This window comes from Scleropages formosus, chromosome 7 (assembly GCF_900964775.1).
Source record: "Scleropages formosus chromosome 7, fSclFor1.1, whole genome shotgun sequence".
NCBI lineage: Eukaryota > Metazoa > Chordata > Actinopteri > Osteoglossiformes > Osteoglossidae > Scleropages > Scleropages formosus.
In genome coordinates this window covers 40,779-55,450 of record NC_041812.1, presented here as the reverse complement: position 1 = coordinate 55,450, position 14,672 = coordinate 40,779, and the positions used below count along the sequence as shown (strand labels likewise).

The 14,672-nt window shown below is 38.6% G+C and overlaps 1 protein-coding gene across 1 annotated transcript; it reads left to right on the top strand.

The window, feature by feature from the left end:
- Positions 1-1,250: 1,250 nt before the first annotated feature.
- cry-dash (cryptochrome DASH) lies at positions 1,251-13,142 on the top strand. The gene is made up of 14 exons (XM_018751478.2): positions 1,251-1,574; positions 1,923-2,095; positions 2,520-2,613; positions 2,705-2,835; positions 3,716-3,864; positions 6,613-6,701; positions 7,207-7,280; positions 8,623-8,712; positions 9,700-9,779; positions 10,433-10,492; positions 11,108-11,265; positions 11,921-12,040; positions 12,560-12,736; positions 12,835-13,142. Exons 1-14 carry the CDS (start codon positions 1,509-1,511, stop codon positions 12,943-12,945), a joined length of 1,572 nt encoding a protein of 523 aa, XP_018606994.1. The 5' UTR covers positions 1,251-1,508; the 3' UTR covers positions 12,946-13,142.
- The last annotated feature ends 1,530 nt before the right edge of the window (positions 13,143-14,672 follow it).

Genomic DNA, 14,672 nt, shown 5'->3' with positions numbered 1-14,672 from the left:
TAACTAGGGCCAGCTTTAAACACCTGACTGTACATTTCCTTATCTTCCACACAAAAATGTATAAAATGACAGCAGGTCTGTTTTTTTTTTCATCACAGGCTCATTCATATTGTACTAGAACACAAAGATCTAATCAAAATTTTAATGTCAAGAAGCTACAACATTAGAGAGATCTGGAATACTCTTCACAGTTCACCTACCATAGCTACCTGTCAACACCAGGAAACTGGTTTTGCAGAATTTAAGTTAATAGGCTACAGTCCTTCCTGAGGAAGGTGAAATGTATTAAGCACTTAAAATGCTGCATATCATCTTCAAAGAGTCCATCCCTGGATGAGGAGGACCCAATTCTAAGTGCAAATGGTGCTCTCTAGTGTTGGATGCTGGAAGTTTATCTAGTTATAAGAATTTGAATGTTATTCAAAATTATCCCATGATTGTAGGCTCAATTTAAGTTGGTAACTATTTCACATTTTTAATGTTTTAGCATTTCATCCAGCCAAATCTACTCAATAACATGCAGATGATAAATCCCAATACTTAATTTTTTATCAAAGTGCTGTTCAACAGCTATTGTTTCATTAAGGTTACTACTCAAAAAAGTAAATCACAATGAGTGAACTCTTTTACTGTATTCTGTGTAGGTTGAAGTCAGGTATGCAGGGCTGTGACAATAATGCCATACAAGGTGTTTGTGCTGCTGCTTCTCAGAGTGAGTAGTGCCTGGCAAAACTCTGCCATGAACAGCTCCAGGCCTGGCTGAGAAGGAAGGAGGGTCGGGCATGGGGTCGTCTAGCTACCCCACCCCGTAAAAACCTCGCCAGCTACAGAAACGCCAACAAGGAAACTTCAAGGAATCTCAGCTCAAGGCACCTGGAGAGCCCTTGTTGGCAGCCTGTGCCCCAGGAGGGATGGAAGGCATTGAGCATGGAGTGCCTGGCAAATTAACTTTTTGTAAAGACTTCTTAAATCAAGTACACAATCATTTCTACATTTTGTTGGTACATTATTTAGGTGTGTGCAAGTGCCGTAGTGTTGAGTGGCTCACGGTGATGCCTAGAAGAAGGTGCTGCTCGGTACCTTCATCCATGCGGTGTGTTTGTGTGCCATTTGTGAGCGCCCAAGGGTTTGACACATTGCAAGCAGATACAGATACAATAAATACACGCGGACTCTACACACCCTCGAACCCAAGACGAGCACCTGAGGAGTTGCGCACAGCACCGTCGCGGTAACCCGGCTTGAGTAAAGCCTGTGTACTGCGCCCTCTAGCGGTTCTCTTCATATCCGCAATGCAACGTTGCACAACCGAGACCAGAGTTACGAAAGCGGCGCTACGAGGAATTCCGCTCACGCGCTCGTGAACGTGAGCGAACTGTAGAGTAAAGTAGAGTACAGTATAGAGTGTCAGTCAGTGTGTTCAGTTCCCCGTAGAGCTTCTCTGCTGTAGAAAGTGTTCCTGCGGCTCCTTAGCAGTTGCTACGCACTGGACATTGAAGGAAATTGAAATGTGTTCCGCGCCCCACACCGTCATCTGCCTCCTGCGGAATGACTTACGGCTCCACGACAATGAGGTAAACGGAGGTATCGTTCACTGACGCTGCGTTTCTAAATGTCCTTTTATTGGCAAAGTCTACGCTGTTTTCACCATGTTTCTAAATGTCCTTTGCTTTGGCAAAAGTGTAGGACCTCACTGCCAGCGATTGCTTAGCTTAGGAAACACTGCTAAACTTGTTGTATTCAATTGCTCATTCATGATCATGTACAGTAATGTATAATCTTAACATGATTTAATTTACGATTTGAGAGTGTGTGTGTGTGTGTGTATATATATATATATGCCTGCTTGGTTGCGTTCACTTCGGATTAAAACATGAGACGAGGTTGTTTTGAACGATTTAACGTTTCTTTGCGTACTGTAGGTCTTCCATTGGGCTCAGAAGAATGCACGATACATTGTACCGCTGTATTGCTTTGATCCTCGAAACTACCTGGTAACCTTCTGTTATAACCTGCCCAAAACTGGCCCCTTCCGCCTTCGTTTCCTTCTCGACAGCCTGAAGGACCTGAGGGCCACGTTGCAGAAGAAGGGCAGGTGAGCTGTTCCCATGCAACACTTGCAGTGTTTTCATGTGCTTGTGACTCATGTCATTCTCATGCTGTGATTCATCCTTGAACACTGCTACTTTTCCCACACAGGTTATTTTCTGAACGCTTTTGTGTCCTTGGATGTGCAAGGGAATGATTGTTTCAGAAAATGATTTTAGTTGGTACTTATTATTGTATGCCAGCGTTAACTGAGTGGGATGTGTAACAGATTGCTCTGCTAATGTCTGTGATTGCATACTGGATTTATCTTTGATACATATGAAAAATGCATTGACTGAAACAAAATAAAATGATCAGCTTTGGTGCCATTCACAATCAGCTATAAGTCAGTAGGGCAAAAAATTTCTTGTGTATACTTAATGAAAAAACTGTAGTGTGTATAGTTATTTGTCTGTCTGTCTTTGTTGTAGTAATCTTTTTGTGAGACAGGGAAAGCCCGCAGAAGTGATCAGTGAACTCATCAAGCAGCTGGAGTCAGTCAGCACAGTTATTTTCCATGAGGAGGCAAGTGACTGCAGCCTGCTTGCCTTCTCTTGTCTTCACTTTTTAGCATAGATGAGTCTTACCTTTTGTATCTGCCTATTTGGGGTCAAAGGTGACACACGAAGAGCTGGAGGTGGAGAAGGAGATACGGAACGTGTGCTCCCAGTTAAAGGTCAAAGTACATAGCTGTTGGGGTTCCACACTGTACCACAGAGACGACCTCCCGTTCAGCCACATCTCCAGGTAGGAACAGTGGTTTGGTTGTTGTTTAGGTGAAGAAAAGCACCTGGAAACATACAAGATAGTAGTTCTCTAACTTCTGTGCATGCTGAACCAATTCACCATTCTAAAAATAAAATGAATAATTTGCATAATACCACTAAGTCTGCACACTTTCCTCTAAGTAAAATAAAGGACAACAAAATTAAGAAGTATTGTCATTAACTAAACAAGATGTGAACAGATTTACCTTTTGTAAATTTCAGCAGCTACAGCAAGAATGCTATATTTTGCACATAATTTGGTCAGTGCTACGGTTAAAGCAGAATAGCCATTCCTCATATGGAGGGTTGATTCCTTCTGTGAAATCACTCTGGAGTTGAATTACCTTTTTACGGGGAAAGAAATTGTTTACGCATTCGGGGGGGAGGGGGTTAGGTAACCTAAAACTAATTAAAATACCATAATAAACAATTTTTGGCATCACTTTTGTTGGTGTTTCTATAGCAAGCTGACTTTTTTTTTTTGAGTGGGTGGGTGGGTGCTTGTTTTTTAATGTTATATTTTTTATCATTCAATGTCAATAACTGCATGTCCAAATCAGGGTTGCAGTGGTCCAGAGTCTATACAGGAAGCATAGCACATGAGACAGATTAGACCTTGGGTGGCGATAACTTGAGAGTCATGCCCAAGGTGTAACCCTGCTGTACCATTATTTAGCATTTTATTTGAAAATCTCCTGTGAAATACAGTAGCTGCATAGACAGGTAGTATAATGTGGCTTTGGGTAAAATGATATACACTGAAGTATAAATAATTTAAAAAACAATATTTGAAGCAAGCCTTGAGTATTTATTATGGACATTTCTGATCACGTAGAAAATGCCTTCTCTGCCCATGGTAGGCTACCTGATGTCTACACCCAATTCAGGAAGGCGGTAGAGACGCAAGGTGAAGTCAGGCCAGTCCTCTCTACCCCAGATATGCTGAAGCCTTTCCCAGCAGGATTAGAGGAAGGTTCCATTCCAGCACTGAAGGATTTGGGACAGACAGGTAATGCACCAGCTAGTTAGATCAACTAAATTTATAGATGTATGGATGAGTGACTCAGTGTAAGTAGTGTATCTAGCAGTGTAAGTCACCGGGGTGAATAAGGTATGTGGGCTGATAACACTACATAAATAAATATAAATTTAAAGAGATCTTTCTATGGCTCTTGAGCGTGATGTTACAGTTTTTCTCAATTACTTAAATGCAGATCTTAAAACGTCATTTTCAAAAATACTAATACAACCCACAAAACACTTAATCACATCAGTAAAATAACACATTTCACCTATAAGGTGCCTTAACATACTCAGAGCATTTCATACCATTCTCAAAAGCACATAAATAATTGATCCACTCCAGCATTGTATAATAAAACTATTACAGTGTAATCCGTGTTGAAGCGATAGGATGAAAAATTTCTAAATTTCTTTCAGTATGACATTTTCAACTGTTAGTCATTTTAAATAATCCATAAATTAAGTTCTTTCTATAATCAGTGATTCCAAACAAACACTTTTGTATACACGCAGTATGCATTTAGAGGCATTCCCCGAATTACAAACGAGTTCCATGCCCTCAGTATGTCTTTAAGTTGGATTTTGACGTAAACTAGAACAGTTAGATATGGTGGGTATCTAACTTCAGCTTATCAAATAGTCTTGCTATATCATATATCGTGTTCCTTTCCATCCATAAAAAAAATTAAAGAAACACTTTGGATACACTAAAACATATTTAATATAACAATATAGCAGTAATAATACTAATACGATGTGATGATGATAATGAATGTAACTACAGTATTTATAACAGAGGGAGCTATAGAAAGAGATGATATAAATGTTACTACTGTCATGATGAACAGAGGACACGGAGGAGACTGGACCCAAGTGCAGGATCGTTTATTCAGAATCAAAAGACTAGATGTGTTTTTGGGGACGGGCGAATAGTTGGTCAATCAGCGAAATGAACAGAGGCAAGGATCCAAAATCGAGGTCAAGGGACAAGGCGGGCAGTTGTTATCTAAGAGACGTGGAACGAGACTGGCGAACGATGATGGACAGGACTTCGAGAGCAGAACGAGGTGGTTTTGAGACCTGGGGGGGGGGGGTGGTTTGGAGTGAGATTCCGCAACTGGGATGAAGTGTCTTTTGTAGCCAAGTGCTATGTCAGAGGGAGATTGTGTGTGTGTGTGTGTGTGTGTGTGTGTGTGTGTGTGTGTGCGCGCGCGCGCGCGCACATCATTAAAGGAACTTTAATGTTCGCTTTTCCAATGTTTGCTGGTGTTTCACCTTTCACTTTATTATTTCCACTTTAGTTTCAGTTGTGATTGTTTTCCTTGTCTTGAATGCATCACATTTATACTTTGTTGCCATGGTTAAGGGGGTAAAAACGAAACAATTAAAACCAAATACAGTAACATGAGACACTGTTAACGGGAAAAGAAGTCTGTCCTACCTCGGGCTCACGCGGCGCCCATGAGCCGACAAACCGCTGTAGACGCACAATGTTTTGATGCAAATTAACACCTGTTTATTATTACGAACCATTGTATATAGTAACTCATATTTTTAATATAATAGGCTTAATTATGAGGGTTTCATTTGATTGTTACTTAAGGCTGACAAAATAAATCAACTTCCGGTCAGTAAGGGGGTGGTTCGTAAGTCGGACGTTTGTAACTTGGGGACTGCCTGTACAGTACATTCATTCATTCAGGAGACACTTTTCTTCAATGCACATTCATCTCAGAGAAAATACAGTGTATGACATCAACAGGAGAGAATACGCCACATAAATAGTCACTGTAAATGTTTTGATGACTTCTATGTATTTTACTTTATTGTTTGTTCAAAAATTAAAATCAAATCAAAAGTGAAGCAAAAAATATTTTTGGATTGTAATTGGAAATACGAAAACAAATTGATCGAAAACATTGATAGAAGTTTATGTATATGAAGTATTTCGCTCAACATAGGTTTTTCTGTAGATTAGATTATGCCCCTGTCTGTCAGGCCACATGTTCTTATCAGCATCAAATCAAATGCTATCTTTTTCAAGGCAGTTTAGGAAAAACCATTTTGCATGGATAATCTACCTTCTGCAGTTCTCATACTGTATTATCACTGAAAATCATTAAATGTTGTGCCCTAGACCATTTCCCCTACCTCTGTCCCACAATTATACAAACTCCAGTTCTCCTGAAGGATGGATGTTACCGTTGCCTTTGTTCAAGCTTGAATTTACTGACACTAATTACCCTCTTCATAAATGGCTCATGATCCACTGATTTAGAGTTGAAGTATTTTGCAGCAAATGATTTATGCCAGTGAGGTGAAACTGCAAGCACACAATTAGCCCAATATTCTATTTAGCTGAAAACAATTTATAATTTTTTTGTGTGTTCAGTGGTTGGCAGTGTACTTCAAAGATAGGACAATAGTTATAGTTACTGATTTTTTTAAACATTTAGTGTCCAAACAATGAGAACACATGCAGTGTTTTGTGGAATAAACTAACTGTTATGGAGTTTGTATGTTTGTGTTAAAACAATTGCGTAAAACTGCAAGTCTCGATAGTTCCACAAGCCTTCTTAATTTCACCTAGCATCAAAGGTATGACAGAACGACACACAGAATTAACACACAGTACACAAACCAAAGGTAACTAGAATTTTCTTTGTCATGAAGATTTGCGGCACATAGAGAGACTTCCTTGGCTTCCATAGCTCTTCCTTCTCTCGTGTGACAGATGTGCTGGAAGATCCCCGGTCAGCCTTCCCTTACCATGGTGGAGAAAGCCAGGCCCTTGCCAGACTCCAGCATTACTTCTGGGACACGGTGGGTTTTAGACTGCCTGTAAAGGCAATAAGTGGTGGTTTGACACCCCCCGCCCCCCCCCACTCAGAACTGGTGAATTTCTCTCTACATGTAAGAAGGGTCTTAAAACTCACCTCTTTCGGACTCACTTCTTCCCGATCTCAGGTTCATGTTGTACATGTAAACGTTTATGTTTAACAAGTTTGTGATTAGAAATTGCTAAATAATGTATAAACCTTTATGCAGCTACACGTGTGATGTATTCTGGTTCATATGATGGAATGTGGCAAATTAACTGTACTTTCATGTCTTTGCATCCAAGTCGCTCCTTCTCTTGAATTTTTCTCTGAGATGTACGTAGCTTTGGAAAAAAGTGTCTGCTAAATGAATAATTGTATATGTAAAGTGTAAGTTGTATTCGCTGTAGTTGATCATTGCACCTAGTTCTAAAAAGTAAATGTAGTGTGTCGTGTACTGGGAAAAGCAGGAAAAAAGTAATGATGGTGTTTTATGGCTTGTGGTGCAGGATGCTGTGGCACGCTATAAGGAAACACGCAATGGTTTAATTGGAGTGAATTACTCAACCAAATTTGCACCATGGTGAGTTACTCTTTCAAAAGTTACTTTAATTCTGTTTTTTTTTTTTTTTTAAGTTTTTTGTCTTATATTATTGTGTTATTTTTATTTTTAATTAAGCTGCTCTGCCAAAATTTAAGTTGATATTGGTAGTTATTTCTACAAGGGAAGCATTAGAAATATATTTGGTAACACATTTTAGATTTAAGTGCAATCTGAATTGAAGGTGCCATAAATTTAGACTACTTTTATAACTACAACCTGTAACATTTTTCAATTTATTTTTGTATAAAGCACTCAACAGTGATGCAGAGTGTTCAAGAACTGAGTACTAATGTTTTTTCCTGCTTGGAACACCATTTCTTTGCAAGTTCAGTAAATGATTGTAGGGAATTTAATGTGGTGATGTCATTCCAGTAAGTCACATAAATACAACTTAAAAATCATTGTCCACTGCGTTGGAGAAAAGTATAGTGTTTTTTTTTTTTTCTTTTTTTTTTTTTCCTTGGCCAAGGAAAAGCAGGTTTCATTTTAACGCAGAACAAAGGCTTTTCTAGTTTATCTATTTACCCATAACATGATGGCGCAACGAATAGCACCGCCATCTCCCAGCAGCTGGGTGGTGTAAAAGAACGTGTGTTCGATCCCAACTCAGGCTGTGTGGCATTTGTATGGCTTTCCTCCCAAAAATGTTTTGCAGGATAATAGATGCTAAATTTCTGTTGGTTAGTGAGTGCTGATCCCAAGCCCAGGTAAGTGATGAGGGATGACATCAGGAAGGGAATCTGGTTGTAAAATCTTTGCTTCAAGCACACCTCCAAATGCTGCGGCTCTTGGAATTAAAAGTCAAACCTGAGTCCTCCTGGAAAATGTGCTGTAAAATTGAATAATATTAGTTTATCTTTTTAACATGATTTTTGTAGAAATAATATTCTGGATTGTACTCCAGTGTTCATAGAAATTTAGTTGAAATGTTAATTTTTCATTTGTAGTTAGGTGAGGAATTTTATATAAAAAAAAAATGTATTCAACTGGGGGGTGCGGTGGCGCAGTGGGTTGGACCAGGTCCTGCTCTCCAGTGGGTCTGGGGTTCGAATCCTGTTTGGGGTTCCTTGCGACGGACTGGCGTCCCGTCCTGGGTGTGTCCCCTCCCTCTCTGGCCTTACGCCCTGAGTTGCCGGGTTAGGCTCTGGTTCCCCATGACCCTGTATGGGACAAGCGGTTCAGAAAGTGTGTGTGTGTGTGTGTGTGTGTGTGTGTGTGTGTGTGTGTGTATTCAACTGAAAAAATGGGAAACATAAATTTAAGTTATATCAAATCTCTTTCCTTTTGATGAACTGATCCATTTAAGGTTGGTTTTTTGCAGGCTGGCAAACGGGTGTATATCACCTCGGTTCATTCATGACCAGATTAAGAAGTACGAAAGGGAAAGAGGAGCCAATCAGAGCACATACTGGTGAGTGCAAAATCAGGAAAAAGGGGAGTTTATTCTGAATGATCAAATAACATAATTCTGAAATCATTATCAATATTACACCAACGCAGTAAGCATATCCCTATATGACTCTAAAATCCAGCGTGCTGTGTGTTAATTCTGTTTGTCATTCTGAAGACACACCTATACTTGATAAAGCAGATGTCTTTTCTTCCTCGAACAATTATGAAAAACCAGTCAGCAAATGACAGACAGATATAAGGGTGGAGGAAAATTTTCCAAATGCTTGTGGGGTGAAATGACAAAATGAATCCTTTTCAATACAGATTTGTTTTCTGCATTTCAGAATTTCATTCTAAGATCTGTTTGTGCATTTTTTATGTATTTCTTTGTACCTTATGTACTGTATTCAGCAGCGGTGGCTGAAAATGCACCACATTTTATTCCTCCTTTCCATAATTTCTAAATGGTAACCCCACACACACACACACACACACACACACACACACACACACACATTTTCTGAACCGCTTGTCCCATATGGGGTCGTAGGGAACCGGAGCCGAACCCGGCAACTCAGGGCCTAAGGCTGGAGGGGGAGGGGAAAAGAAACTCAAATTTCTCAGACTCCTGGAGATTCAAACAAAACTGAAAGCCTTAACATAAAGCTCAAGTAGTCTCACTAACACCCAAAGTTCTGACGTTTGTTTACTTTTAAAATTTAAGACCGAAGAAGTCTTGCTGATACTACCTGGCGCATTATTCCACAGTCTAGGTGCTCTGCAGCTAAAGGCACTGGTTCCCACTGAAATATTTTTAGTTGCAGGTTCTTAATTGCTAAACCTTTACACAGCTGCTCGTGTGATGTACATTGGTTTATATGGTGGAATGCAACAAATTAACTGTGTTTTAGAGTCATGTGTCTGTATCCAGGTTCTTTTCTGCTGACATAATGCACTCCTTGTATAGTATACTGCACAAGAATTTTCATCAGCTCCATTTTTGCAGGGTCATATTTGAACTTCTTTGGAGGGATTTTTTCAGATTTGTTGCAATGAAGCATGGAAACAAGATTTTTTCTTTAAACGGTAAGAGCTGAAATCATTGTCATTTAAGGTTTTCCATTCTGCAAAGAGCCACTAATTAAGACCTGTGCACATGTTTTATTTCTTCCTTTGCTGTGTGTGCCCTTGTTATTTCACTTCCAGAAATATTCAGGGTCATGGCACTTATGGGGCCTTGGAAACCCCATTTTACAAATTGGAACCACATGTTATGAGCAAAAGTAATTAGTAAGACTCAAGTTATAAATTTGCAGAGATACAAACATTTCTCCATTTATTTTTAATTGAATTTTATGTTTCTGAATTTTCTTTTGTAAAACCTCACTTCAATCTCAGCTGGCTGTTAGTTGTGGGCATTGACAGTTATTAATGAAGAATAAATGAACATAAAAAGAAATTATCATTTTAGTTTATTACATATGTTGGTTTTTGTCATTGTCATGGACAGAAATACTTTTTTTTATAAATATTTTTAGGAGACATTTTGAGAACCCCCCCTCAAAATAAGAAGTAATGTTTATTTGACCCCCTTACAACAGGCTGATTTTGTGGAACAACCTAACCCCTATGCTTGAATTGTACAAAAATTCCATTAGATCTCAACAATGTTTCTGTTATTTTAGCTCTGTTTATATATGTAATACTTTCATATTGCTTAAATTGAAATAAAAATGTAGGTCTTCAAGATAAAGCTTTACCTTGGAAGAAGGACATCAGCCTCTTTAATGCATGGAAAGGTATGCAATTTCATGTAGTATGAAGTATAAAATAAACATCAGCTATTAACCTGATAATCCCTTAATATATTTTTGGAGTTTCAAAACAACTGCTGATGAAAGTAAGGTAATGTATTCTAGTATGTCAGTAAATATTAAATGAAATACTAAATAGAAATATTCTGACGTAACAATATTACTCATCTCGTTGTTGAATTTTCTTTAAGGTAGGGAGAGACATTTTTGGGTGTTTCTGGAGAAATTTCCTAACTAGCAAAGAGGCAGAACAATACAGAAATGTATGATTTAAGGTTTGGCACGTGCACACGTAGCAAAAGTATCCAATAAGGATGTGACAAGGGGTGAGGCAAAGAAGAAAAGCCATTTCCCATTTGAGGAATTTAGGCAGGGCATTTTTAGCCAAAAACATCTTTTGTGCAGTGACAAATGCATGGTCAAAATTAGCTAAAGGGCCAGATAAAAATTACTCACTGGCTAGACTTGGCCCCTGGGACACCTGTTGAAGAGCCCTGGTATACAGAATATGTACTGTATGTGTTCTTATCTGATATATGTTGATATATCATGGATATATGTGAAAAGAGTGATTGATGTGTCTGTGTACTGATTCTTCAGAGGGCAGAACAGGGGTGCCATTTGTCGATGCCAATATGAGAGAACTTGCACAGACTGGATTTATGTCTAACCGTGGCCGACAGAATGTGGCTAGCTTCTTCACCAAAGACCTGGGCCTGGACTGGAGAATGGGTGCAGAGTGGTTTGAATACCTCTTGGTAAGAATGCCCCAGTTTTGTTGTTTGCTGATGATTCATCTACAGGACATTGCTAAAAATATACTAGAGCACCTGGCTACCTAATCAAAGCTGACTTTTCATTTCAGGATGAAGAAATTCTGGTCATATTGTGTGTGTATAGTAGACAGATTTAAGTGTTGAGTGAAGAATAGTCATGAGAAGTGTGTAACATGATCAACATACTTTTCTCAGTGGTAAACATAGCTTAGTTGAATACCTCAAAATTTGAGCTTCTGAGATTTTGTACCCATATGATCTCACACCTGACACAAGCACGTGTGATGTAAATGTTTTATGTTTAATAATTCTGTGTTTAGAATGGTAGCATTATGAATAAATTGTATCATACGGTGGAATGTGGCAGTTAACTGTACTTTAGAATCATGTGTCTGTATCCAAGTCTCTTCTTCTCTTGATGTAATGCACTCGTATTTTACTCTCAGGTGTACATCACTTTGGAGAAAAGCGTCTGCTAAAAGAATAAATGTAAATGCGTCTGTCTGAAGTTCTGTGTTTCTAGTTTTATTAAATATTTGCAGTTTAAAGTACTGTCTTTCTGGTGACTTCTATATTCTAATGCCGACTTCGCTCCGGTTTGTACATATGTCATAACTTGTCTGCTTACTCTTTTCAGGTGGACTACGATGTGTGCAGTAACTATGGTAACTGGCTCTACAGTGCAGGCATAGGAAATGACCCTAGAGAGAACAGAAAATTTAATGTGATCAAACAAGGACTCGACTATGACAATAATGTAAGCAAAAGTAAAGGTGGAGGGAAATGAAAAAGTCAGTGGAAGCCCTTTTTATAAAAAATAGAACAGGTGTTGATTCTCACCAGCATTCTTCCATATTGGGTTAAATACTCACGCTTTCAAATAATTGTATAGATTGCTCTTTCCTACAATGACGTAAGTGTAGGCCACATATGAAACAGGTGGTTATACGACCTGTACTTGGCTTCATTTAGTGTCTGTGAAATTTCTAAATCATTTAAATTTGTATTTTAAATTTTAAGAAATAACTTAAGTAACTATGGACACGGTTGGTAGCATAATGGTTAGATCTGCTATCTTTGGACCAAAAAGTCTCCACTTGTAGTACCCTTGAGCAACGTACTTATCCTAGATTGCTCCAGTAAAATTACCTAGCTGTATAAACCAGTAAACTATTGTAAGTTGCTTTGGAGAAAAGCATCTGGTAAATGTATCTCTCTTTAGTTATGTTAGACCTGTCACACTGTAAAGGTCAGGTGGGTATTTTTCTGCTTTCAGGGGGATTATGTGAGGCAATGGGTTCCAGAATTACAGGGGATAAGTGGCTGTAAGGTCCACACGCCCTGGACACTGAGCAAAGATGTCTTGTCCAAAGGTCAGGTGACCCTTGACAAGACCTATCCATTTCCAGTTGTCATGGCTTCTGAGTGGAGCCATCATGCCAACCAAAATATGGTGAGTCAAGCTTTGGTTAGCCTGAGAAGACACTGTTCCACAAACTTGTACATTCTCTCATTGTACTAATACCCTTACTTATTTTGTCATACTTCCAGGATGTTTCAGGACCTGGTCCAAGAGGAAGGAGAGGCCTTTCACATACTCCAAAACATTATGGCAACAGGGGGATAGACTTCTATTTTTCAAGAAACAAAAATCTGAAATGAGAGACAGGACACTTTTCATATTGAAAATGTTGTTTTTGAAAGCATATAATGTGGCACAGAGTCTTCCATTTAAAGGGGTCTTTGTAGAAAAAGCAAATTGTTTACTTAAATACATTGCCTTAAATTGCTTAGTTGGCTGCAAGCATGCAGCATTTTTCTCTGTTAATATTTCATCTCTGAGGGAAAAATATCAACAAACTTAATTTAAAAAAAAAAAAAAAAAAAAAAAATATTCAAGCCGTTAGTTTTGTTTCTTATCGTTAAGTACTATTGGAAAAGATGTTCACATAACTTCTTTTTTGTGACTTTTGTTTACTCCAGTAACTGATTTTCCTTTTGGGTGGATGTTAAGTGCTCATTCTATTTTGATAAGTCTGCAGTGTTTACAAACGCATTCACTTTCTATAAGGTTCACTACAAATATTCAATACAATTTATTTTTATAGAGCGCTCCTCTTACACAGTAACCCAGCTTTATAACTCAACACATGCGGTTTTGTTTCATTATTCTGTTATATTTCAAAAATGTGATTTTGATTCTAATTATTTTTGATTCTGACACTTTAGAATGTTGGCGAACCATTGCATTCAATGTGTGAGGAGGATAATATTATTCAGTAAAACATAAAGACCATGTACAAACTGAAACTTAATGACCTTACTGGAGCTTGTTAAAAAAAATTTCAGGAGAAAGTATTAGACCAAATACCTGGCCAGTTATATAATGCATATAAGCATCCAATAACTTCCATTTCCACGTGTTTCTGAAAAAAGGCACATCCTGCACATACTTCCGCTGCCAGTTCCTCTCTATTGGGCTGTTCGATTCCAAAAATGTTACATTCCAAATGTTGGTAAACGATGGAGTCAATTCCAAAAGCATAAAAATGAGGGGGAAAAGCGGTATTGTAAAACAATTCAGTATGGTGTGAATGACAATGGAAAATACTTGCTCAGTTGGGACAAATGTTAGCATTATGGACCGGCTCCATCATCGTGTTCAGCCTGGCTTGGCAAAACATTCTCTATGTTATGTCTTAATTAAACTGACACCAGCACTAACGCACACACACGCTGTCTGAAGTTTTAATGTTTTAAACTCTCCAAATTACTTGATATGGATCACAGCTTTACATAAATCTGTTTAAGATAAGCATTAATGGTAATGGTAAACTACAAATTTATATAGCAACGTAACTTAGAGGGATGGCTAAATTTGTTGGATAAAGGGCTAAACCTGTACATGAATTTTCTCTGTCAACTTATTTGGATGAGTAGCCTTTAGACGTTTTATCGTTGGTGATGTTCTATTATACGTAAGCTATTTTTTTAAAACAAATTCTACAATTTACTTTGTTTTTCACCTTGTCTAAAGTACTGCCAAACTATTAATATATGTTGTGTGGAGGGTGGCATTTCTAAACGACAGCCGAATCTCGATTAAAGTTCCTCTTTTAATTCTCTCTTCTCACGTCGACTGTGTCAGCGGGAGCAAGCCAGATGCAACTTCTGTTGGACACACGCAGAATCAATTTCACGGTGAGGGATCGACTGCAAAGCTTTGGCGTTAACTCCCGATTCCTTGCTGCCTAAAATCAGAGAAACGACTCTTTTTGGGACCGATTCCCAGCCCTACCCACACCGCCTGTATTACCAGCTTTCCCCCCATATTTGGCATTGCATTCAGCTGCTATACTGAGGTGCTATGCTCCGTAGTTCCCCACCAC

Coding starts and splice junctions, on each gene's coding strand:
- cry-dash (XM_018751478.2), top strand. CDS start 1,509: ATGTGTTCCGCGCCCCACACCGTCATCTGCCTCCTGCGGAATGACTTA. Junction 1,575..1,922: donor TACGGCTCCACGACAATGAG/GTAAACGGAGGT, acceptor TGCGTACTGTAG/GTCTTCCATTGGGCTCAGAA. Junction 11,266..11,920: donor AGTGGTTTGAATACCTCTTG/GTAAGAATGCCC, acceptor TACTCTTTTCAG/GTGGACTACGATGTGTGCAG.